Below are 22,443 nucleotides of genomic sequence, written 5' to 3'. Positions count from 1 at the left end.
TCGACGGAGTGTCGGCAGGAGATCATACATGGCACATGAATTGGCTTTGGAGCCACCCGTATCCTTATTATATGATGTTGTTCTTTTCTGCTTTTGCTTTACTCTTATTGTGTAATTGTTGCTACGTGAATTTATGCTTTCGCCCCTGTTTACTTACTAAGCATATAGCTTACCCCTTTCCTTTTGTTTTCCTTAGCAGGGGCCGACGCGGGGACTTTTGGCTCGTACACTAGTATAGATAGATTGGCTTGTATTAGTTAAACAGTTAGGATGTTTGTTTTAGTTTTGGTGGTTTGTATAAGGACCCTTCTTAGGGTCTATCTTCTGCTGGTTGTGGTTATAGTGTATTAGAGTGGTTTGACTCGAGACTTTTGAGGATGTAAATGTAACTTTTGGGATTGTATATATATTGTATATAGTGCTCTTTCGATTTATCTAGTTTTATTGCTTTAAGTTTTGAGTCCTGGCGCGAGCTAGGCAGGCGGCCCGCCGATACCCTTGGGTTCGCCCTTGGGAGAAGTGGGGTCGTCACAATTATAGACCATTTCCAATCATCATAGATGGCCACACAATCATGCTTATATTAAAACAGAAAAATCCCCAAAAATAATAAAACTTCATCATTCAACCAAAACTCAAGATTTAATCCATAAAATTGCATCTCATACAACCTCTAAGCATGATTTAAGCATCAATTAAGGGAGGAGGGTGGTTCTTCACAACTTACCTTGAACACAAGAGAGAGAGAGAGCTATTGGTCACCTTAACTTTCCAAACAACTCCACCAAACAACTCACAAACACTAAGTGAAGAGGTTTTATGGAGTAAAACTAAAATTAAACGGTTAAAAGTGAAGATTAAGCAAGCTTGGAGCAAAGAAATTGGAGAGCTTTTCTTCCCTTATTGCTTGAAGGTGGTCGGCCATATGAAGCTTAGAAATGAAGATATTTTGGGTCATTTTTGGTTATTTAAGTCAATGGTAAGAAAGGTCTTAAGGTAAGCCCAATCAAATGGTGACACTTGTCACCTTTAGGTTTAAAACTTATCTTTTTGTCTCTCCAATACAAATATCTTAACACTTTGTAAAATAATATCACTTAATACAAAATTCTAACAAGTTGTCAAAAATATAATGCATTTACCGCACTTGCGGGTCCCACGTTCAAAATACGCTCTTAATTTCTCAAAAACTAACCGATACTAGAAAAATCATTTTAAAACTATCTTTGCTCATCAACTTTATCTGGGGAATTTTTCTAATAAAGAAAATGTAGAAAAAGCGGGCGATTAAAAAAAAATAAACCCTAGAAAATTAGAAAATTTCCGGGTTCTCACACTCATACTTTTTGGGGCGTCACACAAACCTCTGTTACTTCACAAGTTATGTATCCACCTGAAGAAGCCTTTACCTATCCCACTCATGGCCCACCACCTACTTATGCACCTAACATCCAAATTAACCCTTCTCATGCCCAAATTCCCCAGAATTATCCGTCAATCACTATGAGCATGCCATTTGAACCTCAGGGACCACATTATTACTCCACCGCTGAGCCATTCACCTTAGATACCGTCGCTCAAGGGAAAGCTGAAGCTGGGGAGTCATCCGCGCTGATGGATAAGAATTTGCTAAAGAGATTGGATCAGTTTGAGGAGTTCATAAGGAAAAGCCAAGGTCTGAGCAAACAAGGAAGTCTGGACTACAACGAGCTGTGCCTATTTCCGGATATGCAATTGCCAATGGGTTTTAAAGTGTCCAAATTTACCAAGTACGACGGAACTAGCAATCCCAAAACACACCTTCGGATGTTTGCAAACAAACTTGGAAAGCCGATAGATGATGAGAATCTACCTGTGCATTTATTTCCCAAGAGTCTAGAAGGCGACGCGTTGGATTGGTATTCAAATTTGAAGCCTGAGGATATGAGGTCTTGGATGGATTTGTCAACCGCTTTTGTAAGGCAGTATGAATACAATTGCGAACTTGCTCCGACGAGAACCACATTGGAGGCGACCAAGAGGAAACCATCGGAGGACCATAAGACGTATGCGAAAAGATGGAGGAAAATGGCCGCCAAGGTGGAGCCCCCCATGTCTGAAAATAAGATTGTCCGCACGTTTATCAAAGCTCATGACCCGTCCTACTTTGAGGAGATTTTTCGAATGACTGGGTGTTCCTTTGCTGAGATTGTCAACAAATTGGAAGAGTATGATGAGTTTATGAGGGTAGGAAAAATTGTTAATGTTTTAGCTTTAAAGTCACAGTTGGAAGCCATGCAGAGTCAGAGTAGCAGTAATAAGAAGTCCCAGTTTAAGAAGAAAGACGAGGAAGCTTCCTTTGTTTGGAACCAAGGTTCTTCTTCCCGGCCTACATACCAACGAAATCTCGTCTACTCACCTCGTTACCTATACCAACCACGCCCTCGACCTGTCTACAATACCACAATCAACCACCCCCGTCCTCGACCAAATTACCCAAACACACCGTCAACGCCATTTCACATTTCCCCACCAAACTTCCAAATTAGACCGCGCCCTCCTTTCAATCCAAGACCCATGCCGCCCCCTAACCCAAATCACCAATACCAACAAGCCAGTGACACCCAAAATCCAACCCCATACCGAACCTTTACCAATCTAGGTCGGCCTGTTGACCAGTTATATGAGCAATTGAAAGCTGCTGGGAAGATTGGTACGGTGCCCCCTAAGACCTATTCCAAAGGATTTCCCATTGGTTATGATCCTCAGTCATTTTGTGCTTATCATTCGGGAGCCCCTGGACATTCAACTACCAATTGCTGGGCGCTTAAGCATAAAATTCAAGACATGATTGAGTCCGGAGACATAGTCCTGAGGAGGAGGGAGGAACAAGGTCCAAATGTTAGCAAAAATCCTCTTCCTACACACAAGGACACCGTGGGAGTTATTACTATTGATGAAGAGATTGAGGAACCTACACAATTTATTATAGATGAAGCTGAGACAGTAAGGGTCATTGAAGAACCGTTCATATTGGAGGAAGAAGCTCCTGAAATCAAGAAAAATACGGGTCCGTTTATTCTGGAAATGGTGCCTTTCGAATGTGAGCCTTCGGAGCTGGTGGTACTTGAATTGCCTGAGCAACCTCCTATTCTTAATCTACAAGAGGTCCCGTGGAATTATAGCGAGCCCACGCTATTAATTGGAGGAGAAAAGGTGCCCAGAAAGGAAGTGGACGCTATTACTAGATTTGGAAGAATCATAGGGGAACCCGCAGTTGATGAGCCCTCAAAAGCGAAAGAAAATGCTGTTCCGACAAAACCAACTGTGATTGATGAAGAGGCCTTCAATTTCCTTAAGATACTGAAGAAAAGCGAGTATAAGGTGGCCGAGCAATTGGACAAGATGCCCGCTCAAGTTTCTATATTGAATTTGCTTCTAACCTCGGAACTTCATCGAGAAGCTTTACTCAAGGTCCTAACTGAGGCTCAAGTGCATAAGAATATTCCTGTGGATAAATTCACTCATGTAGTCGAACATGTTTTGGCTTCAAATCAAATTTCTTTTTCTGATGAAGATTTGACTTCGGATGGGATTGGACACAATAAAACATTGTATATCTCAGTCCGTTGTAATGGGAAGTTATTGCCAAGGGTCTTGATAGACAATGGATCTGCTCTTAATATCTGTCCTTGGAACACTTTGGTTAAGTTGGGATTTCAGGAAGCTAAACTTCGGCCATCTGCCATTGTGGTGAGAGGATTTGATAGCGCAAAAAGGGAATCAATGGGGGAAGTGGATTTAGTGCTGGAAATCGGACCTGCCCATTTCAAGTTATGTGCCAAGTCATGGACTTCTCGAGTGTTTATAATGTTCTTCTCGGACGGCCTTGGATTCATACTTCAGGCGCTATACCTTCTTCACTCCATCAAATGTTGAGATTTGTGGTGAATGGCCAGTTGATTACGATATTTGCTGAGGAAGATTGCACTATGATCGTTAATCCTGCATTGGAAGATGATGGCGATAGAAAAGCTCTGGTTTCCCCTCACCATGTAGCTGACATTGTTTCGGTGGGTAGGACATCCAAGGACAAGGCGGCAGTAGAAATGAATTTACCTAAAGCCAACGTTATGATGGCCAAAGAGCTGATTCGAGGAGGTTATGAAATAGGCAAGGTCCTTGGGCGTCACCTACAAGGGGTCTTGGAGCCAATAGAACTTCAAAGAAAGAAGGATACCTTCGGATTAGGGTTTCAACCTACTGCCAAGGATAAGAAAGAAATGATGAATCGTAGGAGGGCAGAGAAGGAAGGGAGGCAGCTTATCATGAATATCCTACCATTGTACTGTACTTTTCCTTACCCATCAGAGGTGATTAGATCTGAAGTAGACCCGATCGAGGAAGTGGAGGTTGGATTATCTGAGCTATTTGTGGGGGTTATTTCTGAAGGGGAGCCGTTGGAGGACCCAGGATTTCCAGAGGTGCCTATTGAAGCAATGAAGAACTGGACCAGTGATCTCCTTCCCTCCTGCAGGGAATTTTGGTAAATTAGGGGATTGCCTTTGGTCGACATGAGACAAATCGTTCATACTACTTATCTTTTGTCTTTCAAGTTTGTAAATAGTTTTTAATCAAATGTTTTCCAATGCAAGTCTTGCGTTAAATTTCTTGTTAAGTAGCATGTCATGATGTTATCCTTTACTTTGAATTTCAATGAAATGCACAGTGTTTATTGTCCAAATTATTTTAACTTACTTACTACTGTATTTATTTTATTCTTTTTCAGATGGTCAAAAATAAAACACATTGACCCTTTGGATATCACTATTCTGGAATTTGATGATTGTGATCTCGATATCCCTCACGACTTTGAAATTTTGGAATCCGAAACTCAAGACGAGAGCGATAACGAGGAAGAATCTGAGTCTTTATTAAAGGATCTTGAACAATATGAGGAGAAATCCAAACCGAACTTAGAAGAAACAGAAGTTGTTAATATTGGCACTGAGACTGAGGTTAAGGAGATAAAAATTAGCATTCATTTGAATAAGAAACAGAGAAGAGAAATGATCGAGTTTTTGACCATGTTTCAAGATGTGTTTGCCTGGTCCTATGATGATATGCCTGGAATTTCAACAGATATAGTGGTCCACCGATTACCGACTGATCCAAATTTTCCACCAGTGAAACAAAAACCTCGCAAGTTTAAGCCAGACATGAGCCTCAAAATTAAGGAGCAAATCGAGAAGCAGCTCAATGCTAGAATTATTATGGTGTCTCATTATCCCATTTGGCTTTCAAACCCTGTACCTGTTCCAAAGAAAAGTGGAGAAGTGCGAGTATGTGTCGATTATAGGGATCTTAATAAAGCCAGCCCGAAAGATGATTTTCCGTTGCCGAACATTCATATTCTTCTGGACAATACCGCAGGGCATGAGATTGAATCATTTGCTGACTGTTTCGCTGGATATCACCAGATCTTAATGGCAGAGGAGGACAGGGAGAAAACTGCTTTTATCACGCCCTAGGGGACATTTTGCTACCGAGTAATGCCGTTTGGATTGAAAAATACCGGTGCCACTTATCAAAGGACTATGACCACCCTGTTCCACGATATGATTCATAAGGAGATGGAGGTTTATATGGACGATATCATTATCAAATCCGAGAGAGCGGAGGATCACTTGATTGACTTGGAAAGGTTATTTGAAAGATTGAGAAAATATGATCTGAAGCTAAACCCTGCAAAGTGTGCATTCGGGGCCCCTGCCGGAAAGTTATTGGGATTCATTGTCAGTAAGAAGGGTATCGAGATAGATCCGACAAAGATTAAAGCCATTCGTGAAATGCTAGTACCAAGAACACAAAAGGACGTAAAGAGTTTTTTAGGGAAGATTAACTTTATCGGGAGGTTCATCGCTCAGTTGACCCATACGTGTGAGCCTTTGTTCAAATTATTGAAGAAAAATATGTCATTACATTGGAGTGGAGAATGCCAGCAGGCGTTTGATAAGATCAAGGACTATTTATTGCACCTTCCAGTTTTAGTGCCACCCAAACCCGGGCGACCTTTGATCATGTATCTATCGGTGTTGGACGAAGTTATGGGGTGTGTATTGGGACAACACGACGAATTGGGGAAGAGGGAGCAAGCCATCTACTACCTCAGTAAGAAGTTCACTGCGTATGAAGCCAACTATTCTTTTCTTGAGAGGAGTTGCTGTGCTTTAGCTTAGGCCGCTCAAAAGTTGAGGCATTACTTGCTCAACCATACTACTTACCTGATTTCCGGCTCCAACCCTTTGAAATATCTGTTGGGAAAGCCTATGCCGACAGGACGTATGGCAAAATGGCAGATGATTCTTTCAGAGTTTGACATTATTTTTACTACGCAGAAGGCAATCAAGGGCCAGGCTGTGGCCGATCATTTGGCTGAAAATTCGCTGAAAGATGATTATCAACCGTTTCACACTTATTTTCTGGATGAGGAGACCCTGTTCGTGGGTATAGCAGAAGATATGAATGATCAATGCCCGGAGTGGAGGTTGTTCTTTGACGGTGCGTCAAATTCCTTCGCGGCCGGTATTGGAGCTGTTCTAGTATCGCCTGAAGGAAAGCATTACCCTGGTTCGGCCAAACTCCAATTTTTCTGTACTAACAATATGGCTGAATATGAAGCGTGCATTTTTGGGTTAAAGATGGCGTTAGAAATGGAGATTAAGGATTTACTAGTGTTCAGCGATTCAGATTTACTTGTACATCAGACTCTCAAGGAGTGGATCACTCGGGATTCAAAGATCTTGCCTTATCATTGCAACTTACTGGAGTTAGCAAATAAGTTTAGGAGTTTGGAGTTTCGGCATATTCCCCGTGTCAGAAATGTCTTTGCCGATGCATTGGCCACTTTATCTTCAATGATTCAACATCCAGATGAGTTGATAATTGAACCTATCCAGATTCATCTACAAGAAAAACCTGCTCACTGCCTAGTTGTGGAAAAGTCTTCTGATGGCCGTCCCTGGTACAACGATATCAAGGAATTTCTCAAACAGGGTCCTATCCCCCTGGGGCCGATACAACTGCTAAAAGCTTCTTGCGCAGATTGTCTTCCAAATTTTTCCTAAACGGAGAAGTGGTATACAAAAGGACGTCAGACTTGGGCCTTCTAAGGTGTGGAAGCAGAATACCTGATGAAAGAAGTACATAGTGGAGTATGTGGATCACATATGAATGGCCATTTATTAGCAAAGAAGATCATGAGGACCGGATATTTTTGGCTTACTATGGAGCATGGTTGTGTAGTTTTCGTTAGGAAATACGTCAAGTGTCAATTGCATGGAGATGTTATGCACACTCCCCCTATAGAATTACACAGTATGACTGCTCCCTGGCCATGTTCGATGTGGGGTATGGATGTAATCGGAGCAATTGACCCCCCCGCTTCAAATGGGCATCGGTTTATTCTGGTGGCAATTGAATACTTCACCAAATGGGTCGAAGCTGAATCTTATAAGCATGTGACTAAAAAGGTGGTGGCGGACTTTCTAAGGAAGCACATCATTTGTCGTTTTGGAATACCAGAGACATTAATCACTGACAATGCCAAGAATCTCAACAATGATATGATAGATGGATTGTGTGAACAGTTCAAAATCAGGCGTCGGAACTTCTCTATTTATAGACCACAGATGAATGGAGCTGTTGAGGCCGCGAATAAGAACTTGAAGAAGATAATCCGTAAGATGATTGAAAGACACCGTGATTGGCACGAGAAGCTCCCTTACGCATTAATGGCATATAGAACTGCTATTCGGACCTCTACTGGGGCAACTCCCTACAACCTCATGTATGGGATGGAAGCAGTATTGCCAGCTGAGGTCGAAATCCCTTCATTGCACATTTTAATGGAGGCCAAGCTAGATGAGGCTGATTGGGTTAAACAACGTCATGAGCAGTTGTCTTTAATCGACGAAAAGCTACTAAGCGCCATTTGTCATGGTCAATGCTATCAAAAAAGGGTAGCCCGTGCTTACAATAAGAAGGTCAGACCACGGATATTCACAGAAGGAGATAAAGTGTTGAAATACATTTTGCCAGTACAAGAGGAAGCTAAGGTGAAATTTGCACCAAATTGGCAAGGCCCTTTTATTGTCCAGAAAGTTTTGCCCGGAGGAGCGCTCATTCTCGCAGAAATGGATGGGCAAGTGTTCCCTCAACCAATCAATTCGGATATGTGTAAGAAATTTTTCATATGATAAATGAAATTTTCCTTTTAAGGTTGATGTAAAGAATAGAATGAAAAGTCAGGCCTTCTTCCTTTTCAATCAAACATTCTACCCCTAGTTATCCTTTTTGAACCTTTAGAGCAAATTATTTCGTTTGGCAACCCCTGAGAATCGCAAACCCCACACTGAGGCAAATTTTGAGTTGACAAAGCAAAGCAAAAAAAAAAAAAACAACAAAAAACAAAAAACAAAAAACAAAACAAAAAAAAGAGGGGTAGAAGTGACAGAGGAACAAAATAAAGAAAATTAAAGGAAAATCTCAATTGAGAATAAACTGGGGCAATTATTAGTAGAGTTAATTTGAAGATGCGATCTCAGGAAATCTAAACATTCGTAAATTCACCTTCGAGCCTCAACCTTTTCTAAGCACCCCACCAGACCCTATTATAAAAACTAAAAGTCCTGGCTTCTGTTCTCTATATTGCCTTCTTAGGATAATTTCTAATCAAATGGCATATGATGTCAAAAAACACCTTCACCTGTTTTGCAAGGGAAGGATTGTTATACTGATGCCATTATTTTTCAAAACGCATTTCTGAATTAGTGCGGGCGGTAGACAAGATTTGTTTGTTAGGTGAAAACCCGTAAGGGCACCTTAAAAAAAAATGAAGAAAAGAAAAAGGAAAAGAAATGATGGAAAAGAAGAAAAGAAAAGAAAAGAAAAAAAAGAAAAGGAAGAATAAAATAAAAAGGGTGGGGGCAACCTTAGTGAAAACCCGAAAGGGCGCTGAGGTAAGGGTTTTGCAAACAAGAGTGAGTTTGGATCTGAAAAGCTGGTGACTTAGTTCATTGGAATTTCTCCTCACATTGTGGTTCTATTTGTCAAGCATTGAACTTCCGAAGATTGATATCCAAAGGGTCAAAAGTGACATTTAGTTCGAGAACTCAAATGTTCGATCTATCAAACACAAGCTTTTGAATTTGAGTGCATAAGTTTATTTATTTGAAATGAATTTTCATTCAATAAAAGGGGATGGTTGTGTTCATATTATTAGAATTTTCATCATTATATGCAATTAGAATATTTTTCATGTGTTTCATGGTCCCATTAGTCTTTCTCGTTTTATCAATGGCAATCCCTATAATGTATCGAAGGTAAACGGATATTAAATGATATGTTGGGTTAAGTATGAGAAATTATGGAAGTTTGATATGGTTCGCAGGGCAGGGTTGAAGTACTCACTACGTCAACAAAGAAGTCCAAAATACTCATGTTTACACATCTTTTGAAGAAGGGGTTGATCGAATGGTGGCGGTGTTATCTATCCTTATTTCTTTTCTTGCAGGTCCGATAGTTCAATCGCATTACACTGGGGCAATTCTTAGAAGAAATCATTTGTCTCTCCTTCCGAAATTCTACAGAAGTCTTGCACAACGCTGACCAATTGAAGGCAGGCTGGGGTATTCATCCCACTGACCAAAAGGAAGGCAGGCTCGGGTATGGATCCCACTGACCAATTGACCAATTGAAGGTAGGCTCGGGTATTCATCCCACTGACCACTTGAAGGCAGGCTCGGGTATTCATCCCACTGACCAAAAGGAAGGCAGGCTCGGGTATGGATCCCACTGACCAATTGACCAAAGGAAGGCAGACTCAGGTATGGATCCCACTGACCAATTGACCAATCGAAGGCAGGCTCGGGTATTCATCCCACTGACCAAAAGGAAGGCAGGCTCGGGTATTGATCCCACTAACCAATTGACCAATTGAAGGTAGGCTCGGGTATTCATCCCACTGACCAAAAGGAAGGCAGGCTCGGGTATGGATCCCACTGACCAATTGACCAAAGGAAGGCAGGCTCGGGTATGGATCCCACTGACCAATTGACCAATCGAAGGCAGGCTCGGGTATTCATCCCACTGACCAATTGACCAATCGAAGGCAGGCTCGGGTATTCATCCCACTGACCAAAAGAAAGGCAGGCTCGGGTATTGATCCCACTAACCAATTGACCAATTGAAGGCAAGCTCGGGTATTCATCCCACTGACCAAAAGGAACGCAGGCTCGGGTATTCATCCCACTGACCAAAAGGAAAGCAGGCTCGAGTATTTATCCCGCTGACCTTCTCATGTTTTAATAATACAGGTAAGTATTTGGTGTCTACGTCTTTGTCTCGAGTTTCTTCGAAACTCAGACAAAGAGGGGCAAACTGTAGACACCAAATTTTTAGTCTACTTTTATTTGCTATTATTTTTCATGTTCGTTAATTATTTTTTTTTTGTCTCTTTTTATTTTCATTTTTTTAAGACACTTTGACGCAAAATTCATCAGAAAAGAGGAAAAAATTACTCACAAAAATATGCTTTAATTCTTTAGATTCAATTTATGAAATTTTGTTGTTCAAATTAAATTGGAATTAGTGAAAATAAAAGGAAATTGCCAATCAATCAAAAAAAAAGGGGGGGAAAAATTATTTTTAGCATTTTTTTGGCTTTCGCTGCTTTTGCGTTGTTTCGATTTGTGATCAAGAAAAATCATTTTCCTTTATTAATTCATTGAAAATACTCATCATCAATCAAACACAAAATTCCGGCATTCTTATTCCTTTGTAGTTGACTTTGTTTAAATTTTATTTTTATTTTGTTCCCATTAAAATCATTATTTTTACTATTATTAACTCATTGGAGAGAAGGGAAAAATCCAGTAAAGGACTTAATGAAATGCTGTGAAAAAAAAATATACGGAAATAGCAGCGTACCAACAGAATGCAAGAAACAAAAATGCAGTTTTTTTTTCCAGTGGGTTTTCCGGTCATTTTTGCCCGATATTTTGCTCCATCAGATTGGCATAGTACAAGGCCATCTGGCCCTTCATCCGACAACTCAAAATTTTGAGAAGCAAAAGCCATCTAAAGGCTCCCGGAGGATCACAGAAAAATGCATAAAAAGGGGCACCGTAGATGCTAGGTTTGAAGGATGGCTGATGCCTATATAAAGCCGTGAAGCTGGAAAAAGGGGTTGGGCTAAGAAAGGATAAAAGGTTGGTGGCTGGGTAAGAGTGAAGGGAGTAAGTGGCGGCTGAGGACCGAAAGGAAAAGCTGGAGAGGAGCTTTCGGGCAAGAAGAAAAAAAAAACAGAAGAGGACGGCTGGAAAAAGAAACGGCAAGGAAGAAATTTCTGGGAGGCAAACGAGAGAGAAACTAGAGAATGGTGGTAGAGAGAAAAACCGGGAGAGATTTTGGGAGTTCGAAGCGAGAAAGAAATAAAAAAGAAAGGGGTTTCAGGCGAGGTTAGGAGAGGAGAACCAAGAGTAGAAGAAGAAACCCAGAATCAGAATATCAAGCTCGCGTTTTCTTCACTGAGATTCGAATCTTGCCATCCTCGGATTCTTCGCGTTTCACTAGCGTTTCCTGGTGTTAAAGGTAACCTTTTTATTTTCCACTCATACCTCATCAGATTAAGGAAAATAGTGGAATCTTGCGCTGTCTACGTGCTTTTCAGCCGTGTTATAACTTGGAATATGTTTGGTGATGATTCGCTCCTTGAATTTGATGTCAAATAAGGTGTTTGCTGTGAAAATGATGGTCTTAGCATGGATTTACGGCATGATATTTCATCGCATGAATTCTTTACAAAAAGCTGCAGCAAGTTTGAAGCTTTCGGCTTGTTGCAGCAGTTCTTGTTTTTTTTCCTTTTGACTCACTGAAGTTTTCATTTTCTGATGTCAACACGCTTGTTTTGTGTCACCTCTGTTATGTGTAGTCCGTTTCCAGAAGCCTTAGTTCATCAGGCTTGGTATAGTCAATGTTTTGTTGCTAATGTTAGATGGATAAACGTTTTGTTTGTGGAATTTTTTTTGGGGAAGGCAGTCATTGGAACTATGTCTTATATCATGATTTTTGGCTGTACGGTTCTAAGTGAGTCGGGATTGAGTTTCGGGGCAGTAGTTCATGTACCTACATGCTCCATTGGAGCTCATAGAATGTGTCATGTGCATGCTGAAATGGTGAGAAGGAAGTTGCCGCAAGATCTCTTTCCTCTTGGGTTGCTGAAGTTTTCATTTTGCTTAAACTTTCTGGGATTTTATTTGCCATCTCTGGGTTACGTTCGTCCTGCCTTTTACTTTGGGTATAGCATGGTGGATGTGTAACAGACACATTTTTCCTTTTACAAAGAAAAGTTCCTTTAAACCAGAAACTAGTAAGCAAAGTGTAGTTTTGATTCTCGGTCTCTTGTATTATGTCTACCTGGTCTGGTTTGTGATTTGGGTTCATTTGTATGCCTCACTAGAATGGTTTGATTGTGTAAATTACCTTGTTTAGGATAGAATGGATAACGTTAATCATGATTGCTCAAATAAGAAATGGAGAAAGTTCCGGCAGCTTTTGTTCTTCAAGTGTTTGCATGTTTTCCAGAATTTTGCATGAGATCTTTCTAAGGTTTTTACCTGTTTGGATGGTGGTGAGTATGTAGTTTGCGCCTAGTTTAAAGCTGTGTGTTTGGGTTTGAAATCAGAATTTTGATAGACAAGCTGTGCGTTTGGATTTGTTTTGGTTGCTGAAAGCATAAAAGCAAAGTATTGCAGAAGCTCTCTTTGAATTTGATTTACTTAATTTTGTGTTTGAACATGAGGAATTTTATGGTGAAAAATGAGATGAATGTCTAGTGATTGTGTTGTATTAGTTGTTTGAGATGTTGAAATGTGGATTGCTTAAGATGATGAATCGAAAAGAAAACAGCTTTTGAGGAAAATTTGCATTTTTGTATGATCTCAATTTGTTTGTCTGTTGAACGCTGAATGTTGCTGCTTGTCTGGTGTTAGATTCAGGCTTTAATGTTTTGGTTAGAAGTTTTCGATCAAGGTGGTGTTTAAGGTTGAGATCCGCATGCAAAGAAAATGAAAGTAGCGGTTGTATTTTGTTACAGAAAGCTTTCAGCAGAAATGTTTGTTGCAGAATGTTTCTCACGCCACTTTTGCATGAATTTGCATGAAAAATGTTTCCAAAAATTGGACTTTGGCCCCCAAGTCTCCCTTCATTTCACTATGACCCAACCAATTGAATAATGTCCTCAATTTGGTCCTTGGCAGCCTTAATTTTACAACTTTATTGCTTGTTTGCTTCAAGTAATTACCATGCTTTTGTTTAAATTGCACTTAATGCATGAATTTAAGAGCTTTATGACCAAGTGAGCTTGTGTTTGCATATTTTCTTTAATTTTCTCAAATTAAATTGGTGCCTTGACTTTTCTTTGTTTTTGGAGGGTAAATAAGTAATTTCATTCCATTAGGGCCCCAACTCAAGGGAGGTACACTCTATCCCTTATTTTTACTCTATTTGACCCTATGTGTGCCTATGTGATTTATGTGTTTAATTGCATGCCTTTTGAGTGTTTTCATTTTATTTATTTATTCGCTTTAGTCGTCTTAATTTCGTATATTTATTTTAGCTTCATTTTGGTTATTTAAAAGGCATTTAAGTGCCAAGTTGTAATAGTTAGGTTTATTTTATTTTATTTATTTTCATTTCCCCTCTTGGATTGTAGTAGGCTTCCCCTGAATGTAATAGTTAGGGCTTTATTTGTTTTACTTGCCTTATGTGTGTTTTGCATGTCTATGTGCTATGTGTTACCGCTTTCTTAGGATCTTGCATCTAGATATCATGCTCGTGTGTTATGTGCTATATGTGATTTATGTGTTTATATGCTTTTATTAGGTCTTACATGATTTATTTGGTTGTAATAAATGCATGTCGTCACCACACTAGTCCAACGCTAGTTGTGGCCGCCGTTCTCGAATCCGCACTAGTCCAATGCTAGTTGTGGCTCTTTGTTCGATTTCTCATTGGTCCAACGCTAGTGAGAAAGTAGAAATATGGGTTAGTCCAACGCTAGACCCTTAGGAGCCCTTCGCGCGTTAGATCATGATTGTGTGATAAAATCACTTCATCTCATGCATATCTTTACTTTCTAGGGCCTCTTTCACCATGTTGCATGACACTTTCCTTATATATGTATATCCCTTCCCCCGTATTTTCCCTTATATATGTATATTACTTACCCCTTTGTATGAGACATGACATTAGACCTGCATTTCATCTAAGCACTAGACCTAGGTTAGTACATTTGCTTGATTAGACTAGGAAACACCCCTTGGATATGGGATATGGACGAGTTTGGCTTTCTAGCCTTAGCACGCTCGTATTCCCTCTATTAAAGGGAAAATTGAGTCACGAACATTAGTTCCCCGTACTCGACATAATGCACTCCTTTAAGACATATATATTTCTATAATTATTTTATCCCTTTTCTTTTCTTGGAGTCTCATATTTTTGCATTATTCGTGACCTCTCCAAAGAGTCATTATTGGGCGTCACAATTAATGTGATTGGTACCATTCGAGCTTTGAAGAGAAATTTTGCCCCCGATGCCCCCTTAGGTTTAGGGCTTGCATTCATATAGTGTGTGAGGACCCGTAATTTTTTTAATTTCTAGGTTTTCATTTCTTTTAATTACACGTTTTTCCACCTTTTCTTTATTCGAAAAATTGTGAAAATAAATTTTATGAGTAAATATAGTTTTTAAATGATTTTTCTAGTATCGGTTAGTTTTTGAGAAATTAAGAGCGTATACCGGACGTGGGACCCGTTAGTACGGAAAGTTCGGTAAAATTCGGCCAATTAGGTTAAGTTGTGTATACCGAGTTTAAGTTATCAGGTGTTAAGAGATAATTAGAAGTTACCTAGATGGATAAGAGTTGGAGAGACAAAAGGATATATTAGCATTAAATGAAGTGACAAGTGTCACTTGAAGATTCATTCTTACCTTTTGACCTTTGGACCACTATTCATGACTTTACCATTTAAACTAAAAATTGACCAAAATTACTTCAATTTTGCAAGCTTCTTGGCCGGCCCTTATCAAGCAAAAAGGAAAGAAAAGCTCTCAATTTTCTAGTCTCCAATCTTGCCCAATCTTTCAATTCAACCGTTTAATCTTCAAATTTCCCCATAAAACCTCTTAGTTTGGTGATATTATGGTGTTTAGTGGAGTTGTTTGGAAGGCTAAGAGGATTAGTTGCTCCCTCTCTTGTATTACTAAGGTGAGTAGTGAAGGACCCCTCTCCTCCATCTAATGATGTTTAATTCATGATTGGTGGTAGTTTAAGATGTACTTTGATGGATTATATCTTGATTTTGGTTGAATTGGTGAAGTTTTTTTTATTATTGGTGATTTTTCTGTTTTCATATGGATATGATTATGTGGTCATGTATGATGATTGGAAATGATATTTAAGGAAGCTAGAAGGTGGAAAAAGTGGTTAATTGCAAGCATTTTCTGTTTTGGAAAGAAAATTGGAAAGTTAGGGTTTCTTTGATTTACATTCTGCCTGGCTCTGTAGCTCATAGTTAGAGGTCGAATTGGCCTTGGGGTAAAACATGAAAGTTGTAGGGAATGATATTTTAGATATGTCTACAAAATTTCAGGTCAATCAGAGCAATGTAGCTTGTGAAAAGATGGAATTACCCTTGCTGCCCTGTTTCTACCCGAATTTGAGAATTGCTTCTGTACTGGGTTATTTTGCTTGGGAATGCTTCGAAATTAGTTGTTGAGGCCTTCTGATTAATTGTAGCCCTGTTTCTTAGCTTTCGGATGGCTTTGGAATTAATGGATTTGGACTTAGGTATCCTGATTTATGATGTTTACACCAGAATGCGATTTGTGAATCTATTTTTGCGGTTCTGGTGTAGTATATTGCATTTTTGACCTGGTTACACTCGAAACTGAGCTGAGTGACCTTCTGAAACATTGTAGCCCTATTTCTTAGCTTCGAAATGGTGTATTTTTCACCTCCATCCGATAATCGTAGTGCCATTGGTACCAAAACCGCAAAATGATGTCAAAAATTATTTTTTTTTGGGTTAACACTTAACTCCATTTCCGGATTTTTCTGGTTTCCTCTAATGCTTATGTATGCTTATGGAACCCTATTTCGGTAGTATTTGGCATTGGTTTATGACTTGTAATCGAGTCTTATTGTGCTTATTGGAATATTTTAGGGCATGACTTTCCTTTCCGGTCATTTTCCTAGCTAAATTTTGTACTTGAATGACTTGAAGCCTAGTGAACGGCTTTTGGAAATGAGATTATTTTTGTACGAGATGTTGGGACTGATTTGAGGAAATAATGAAGCCATTAGTGGCTGGAAAATAGGTAAACACAAGGGATATGCTGCCGAAATTTTACTTGAAGGCTAGTTGGATTTACTTGTGACTTGAGCGAAGGGTTTTAGGGTTGTTCATGTCTTTGATACCAACCGCTAACTTTTACTCCAATTTCATTGTTATTTCTTTACACTGGTAGCTAATTTGATCAGGCACACGACTTATAGTTAAGTATTCTTTATGCATTTCGTGTACTGGATTCGTGAATGTGGGAACCATAATTGTTTCGCCTTGGTTATTTTAGGGTTTCTTGGTGATTAAAGCTCTCTTTTGGGCAAAAACTTTTGAGGTATCTGTACTGACACCGGTGAGTGTACCACTCCCCCTCACTTGTTGTTTAACTCGGTTTCTGTACATGCAATCTGTGATATGAATTACTGAACTATCTGGTTATTTTGATTGAGACGAGGGTGTACTTTATCACACTCGTTCTCTTGTCTGTTCATATGCCAAATTTTGGTGCGAATCTGAATTTGTTATCTGTATCTGTATCTGTATCTGTTCTGATGTCATTTGAAAGCTGGTATCCAACGACCTTTCTGTGACCTCTGAGCTCAACACCTGTGGCCAGTTACTCGAGTCGGGCCGACAAGGGCCTGGTCGATTAGATAACGAACCACGGTAGTCTGTTTTGGGATCTTTGGGTATTGAGACCCTTGATTCCGGTATACTCGAGTATTACCATTTCTGATCTGATTGGATTTCGGGCCCGGTAGGGGTATGTGAGGTGGAAGGAATCGGAGAAAGTGGAGTCTACGGTATTGGTTACTCTTTTAGCGTTGACGGAGTGTCAACTATTATTTCGATCAAGCTTCGGTGACGCAAATGGGAATTTGGCTCCTGAGAGCCACCTGTATCCTTCCTATTTGAATCATTGGTTCCTTTACTTTACATCTGGCATGTGTACCGGATTTGTTAAATGTGAAATGCCATGATTTTACTGCTATATGTCTGGTACCTCATTGAGCGCAAGCTCACCCCTTTCTGTTCCTTTTGTTTTCCTTACAGGAAAATAAATCCTTTTGGACTGGATTTGATAGTTGGTTGCCGAATTGAGCTAGATGGTCATATCTTTTGTATAGCTCATTGGGTCCGTTTGTCTTTTGATTTGGCAAACCGTACATGTATCCACTTTTGAATACTTTTGTATGCTACTTTGGATTGTATATGCTTAATTTCAAGATGTATATATTTGAAGGATGCTTGGTTGGATTTTGAAGTGTCGGTTACTATTCATGGCCGACTTCGTTTTCATTTTTTTTTATTTTGTGATTTTGACTTGTTTACGCGCGTTTGTATGTTCCGGAACGTATTAGATCGCTCTAAACTGAGCGGTTAGTCCTGGCGAGAGCTGGGCAGGCAGTCCGCTAACCCCTTTGGTTCGCCTTAAGGGAAGGTGAGGCTGTCACATAGTGCATCCAAATGTGATAAATCTTAAGGGTAAAATAAGAAAATCTTTGACTAAATCGCACAACTAGCCTTGGCTAGGTTGAGAGGGTGCCTTGGACTTCGTCCTTGCCTTCCCTTTCCTCAAATGTGACTCCCGAACCTTTTTCTTTGATTTACGTAGACTTGGAGTCGTTTAAAAGGGGTTTTTCTATTTTTTCTTTAAAAAATTCATTTTTAGGTGACTTGGTACATCTTAACTCAATACCAAGTGGCGACTCCGATTTTTATTTCAAAAACCCTTTTTAAACTATAATTTGGGCCCAAATCGTCGCATTACAAACCCCATTTAGGCCCATTTTCTTTTTAAATCAAAAATCCTTTTTCAAAACAAAAATCAAACCAAAATTCACTTTTTAAACCATTCATTTTATTTTTCTTTTGAAAAATGGGGCACGACAACCTCCTTTTTTGTCCCCTCCTAACAGACGCCCATTGCAACAAATTTTCATTGACAACATGCTGATTTCGTGGAGAACTTCTTGAAGGTATAGCGCACCTTTCTCTTGTCAAATTTGGGTTTCAATATACAATTTGATGTGAAAACATTAGCAGTGTTCAAGACCAGACACCATCAAACGGCTTCAAATGTAATTAGATGTGAAGACAAAGTTACCAGTATTCAAGACGAGATGCCATCAAATAGCTTCAAATCTGCAACAAACTTTGTAATATGAAATGTCATGCTCATAGCGGTTGCGATGCACCGTTAAGTTGATGGCATCATAGTCAAGAACACAATCTCAATTTTCTCATGCTCCAATTGTCAAAATCTACATTAACTTATTAGACACTGTGGAGTGAATGAAATTAAACTTGTTGTCCCGAACTTCAATTTTCATGAATAATGGACCAACAGGCATTGACTTGACCAACGGCATTCCAATTGCTTGATGATTGATATGCAAGATTTACAATTTTCAATGTGTTGTAAATAAATATATTTCAAAAGATTCTTGGCCCATGTTATAAACCAAAGGAAGTTATCTTGGATAAAGATTTGACCCTTTCAAAGTTTTATCTGCACAACATATTTCTAAACTTTAGCGTGTGCACCCCAAAGGATACAACTTTATCTACAATTTTTTATTTGATAGCTTACACAACAACAGTTCTATTGGTTCCTAAACATTTGCATCACATGGATAAAATCCATGATTCTCTCATTAGCCAACAAACGTGACTTTTGATAAGTTTTATCCCTTTGAACGTTACTTTTCCTAGGTCTATAAATACCAGGCATTCCTGTTTCTCCATGTACATCACCAGACTTTCCAAAAGTCGTTCTCTTTTTCTCTTGCTCTCTGCTCTTTATTTTAATTCTCCTACTCTCTGCTGGATATAGTGCAACTTGTTATTCTTGTTCCTTCTTGAAAAAAGAAGAAGACTTGTTTAATTTTGGGGAAACATTTCAGTATCCTTGAAATAGTTCTTAGCACAGTGCTATTAAACACGACTCAAGCTTCATTTTATTACCATTAGTTAACATTGTTTTGGCTATTTTTTCTACAATCTAAGAAACTATGGCCTCGGTAATGTTAATACCTCACAACCTGCATCCGCATCAATTGCAGTGGCCCTACCTTTGGCTAAGACTTTTTCGGACGTCTCCAAAATTGAAGTTTTTGTCAATGAAAACTTCAAAAGGTGGCAAAAGCATGTACACACTCTATTCGACATTCATAGAGTGGCCTATGCACTGACAGAAGCATAACCAACTGCAACTATAGATGTCAAGACGCAAGAATCCTGGCAATATGCCAATAAGATATGTCGACAAACTATTTTACAAACACTTTCAAATAAACTATTTGACGTGTACTGTAGCTGCAAGGAAGCTAAGACAATTTGGGAAGTTGATAACAAAATTTACCGCCGAAAACATCACAAAACGAAAATTCGTCGTGGGAAAGTACAACCAATGGCAAATGACAGAAGGCAAAGATATGAAAGTGTGACAGCCCCACCTTCCCTTTTTTTCTCTCAATGGTTCAGCCAAAAGAGGGGAAAGTGATAGGATTTTTTTGTCAATTTTTTGTTAGTTAAAGAGGTAAGAAAGTCTTTAGTCAAAGTCAAAGGTTCAAAACCTTTGTGACAAATAGTTAGCCAAGATTAATCCTTATCTTGTTGTTTTCCATAGGCTAAACTATTTAGCTAACCTCTAGTTATCCCTTAGCATCTTATAAAATACTATCGCTTTATGCAAAACTCCTACTAATTTTCAAAAATTTATCGCATTTATCGCATTAACGGGTCTCACTTCCATAATGCATTTGAACTTATCATGAACTAAGTTATACAAGGAAAATGATTTTAAAACTTGACTCACTTATAAAAATATCTAGAAAATTAAGGTAATAAAGTAAAGTACAGAAAATATAGTCGAAGAAATAAAATAAAATAATATAAAATAAGGAAATTTTCGGGTCCTCACACTCTCTCCCCCTTAAAAAAAATTCCGTCCTCGAAAATTCTCACATTGATTAACAAACAGCTCAGGGTATTTCGTTTGCATTTCTTCCTTCACTTCCCAAGTTGTCTTTTCTACCCCATGATTTCTCCACAAGATCTTCACCAAGGGAATTTGCTTGTTTCTCAGTTCCTTAATCTTTCAGTCGAGCAACTGCACGGGTTTCTCCTCATAGGTGAGAGACTCATTTATTTCAATTTCCTCTGGTTGTAAGATGTGAGTCGGATCAGGATGGTACTTCTTTAACATCGAGACATGGAAGACGTCATGAATCCTAGACAAACTCGGTGGTAGTTCGAGTCGGTATGCCTCCTTTCCAACTCGTTGGAGAATTTTGAAAGGTCCCACAAATCTTGGTTGAATTTTCTTTCCTTTACCACCCGTGACACTTAGCAACGGAGTGATCTTAAGAAATACAAGATCTCCAACTTCAAACTCCAAATCCTTCTTTCGGTTGGCCGCGTAATTCTTTTGTCGACTTTGAGCTGTTTGAAGTCTCTGACGTATCAATTTGATCTTTTCATGTGCATCCTCCATCCATGGCCCTGTTGTTGGATCTAAAACCTACGTTTTCCCCACTTCATCCCAGTAAACCGGTGATCGGCACTTTCTTTTGTAGAGAGTTTCGTGTGGTGCCATTTGAATATATGAATGGTAGCTGTTAATATATGGCAAACTCTACCAATGTCATGTGCTAGCCCCAACTACCTCCAAAATCCAAGATACACGTCCTTAACATATTCTCGAGGGTTTGAATGGTTCTTTCCGATTGTCCATCTGTTTGGGGGTGATATGTAGTACTAAGGTTTAGTTTGGTCCCTAAGGCTTCTTGCAACTTTTGCCAAAATCGAGACACAAATCGAGAATCCCTGTCTGAGACTATACTCATTGGGACTCCATGTAATCTCACAATTTCATCCATATACAGCTGAGCCAACTTTTCCATAGAATACTTCATGTTTATTGGCAAAAAATGGGCCGATTTGGTTAACTGATCGATGATTATCCAAATGGCATCATGACCCCTCTGTGTCCGTGGCAAGCCTGAGACAAAGTCCATCGTAATGTTTTTCCACTTCTATTCAGGTATTTCGAGGGGTTGTAACAAGGGTTTTTGATATTTGGTTTTAACTTGTTGACAGATGAGACAAGTTTGAACAAATTGAGCAATTTCCTTCTTCATGCTATCTCACCAATATAACTCTTTTAAATCCTAATACATCTTACTACTACCCGGATGGATCGTATATTTGGACCGATGAGTTTCCTCCAAAATTTATTTTTTCAACATTTCATCCTTTGACACCACTACTCGGTTCCGATATCTTAAAATTCCCTCAAGACTCAAATTGAAATCAGACAATTCCCCTTTTTGCACCTTTTCCATCCACTTTTGTACCGCCGAATCTTTCTTCTGAGCCTTTTTTATTCGATCTAGTAGAGTGGATTTCACCGTAATATTTTCAAAAATCACTTTCTCACGTTCAAGACGAGGATTCCACTCACTAACTTTTTCTAACATATCCCATTCTTTAATCATTAACCCAGCCACTTGAGCCTTTTGACTTAAGGCATCTGCTACGACATTAGTCTTCCCAGGATTGTAGTTAATCGTACAGTCATAATCTTCTAAAAATTCCATCCATCGACACTACCTCATGTTTGTCGCGCCCCACTTTTTGAATGAAAGTGAATGTGTGTGATGTGTGGTGTGAACGTGTGCAACATAAAAAGTAAAAGGCCATGGGACTTTGGAAAGCGACGATTTGGCCAAATGAAATTTAAAAAGGGTTTTTTAAATATGAAAAGTTTGGAGTCGCCACTTGGTATAGATTTGGGGTGTACCAAGTCACCCAAAAAGTGTTTTTTAAAGACAAAGTAGTAAAACCCTTTTTAAAACGACTCCTAGTCCACGTAAGCCAAAGAAAAAGGTTCGGGGGTCACGTTTGACAAAGGGGAAGGCAAGGATAGAATCCAAGGCACCCCTTTGACCTAGCCAAGGCTAGTGGCGCGACTTAAACCAATTTTTCCTAGTTTTCTACCCAATGTATGTTCGCACGTTGGATATGACTATGTGAATGCAGAACGGAAAGAAA

The 22,443-nt window shown here is 39.3% G+C and overlaps 2 protein-coding genes across 2 annotated transcripts; both read left to right on the top strand.

Annotated features, from left to right (window-relative positions):
* The first annotated feature begins 1,383 nt into the window (after positions 1-1,383).
* Positions 1,384-3,918, top strand: LOC113692545 (uncharacterized). Its single transcript, XM_027210964.2, has one exon. It carries the CDS (start codon positions 1,384-1,386, stop codon positions 3,916-3,918), a length of 2,535 nt encoding a protein of 844 aa, XP_027066765.2.
* Positions 3,919-6,323: 2,405 nt separating this feature from the next.
* Positions 6,324-7,106, top strand: LOC140016420 (uncharacterized). The gene has a single exon (XM_072069935.1). It carries the CDS (start codon positions 6,324-6,326, stop codon positions 7,104-7,106), a length of 783 nt encoding a protein of 260 aa, XP_071926036.1.
* Positions 7,107-22,443: the final 15,337 nt, after the last annotated feature.

Source organism: Coffea arabica, chromosome 1e (genome assembly GCF_036785885.1).
Source record: "Coffea arabica cultivar ET-39 chromosome 1e, Coffea Arabica ET-39 HiFi, whole genome shotgun sequence".
Classification (NCBI taxonomy): Eukaryota; Viridiplantae; Streptophyta; class Magnoliopsida; order Gentianales; family Rubiaceae; genus Coffea; species Coffea arabica.
The sequence above is the reverse complement of the archived record's forward strand: the minus strand, read 5'-3'. Positions and strand labels throughout refer to the sequence as shown.

Coding starts and splice junctions, on each gene's coding strand:
- LOC113692545 (XM_027210964.2), top strand. CDS start 1,384: ATGTATCCACCTGAAGAAGCCTTTACCTATCCCACTCATGGCCCACCA.
- LOC140016420 (XM_072069935.1), top strand. CDS start 6,324: ATGGCAAAATGGCAGATGATTCTTTCAGAGTTTGACATTATTTTTACT.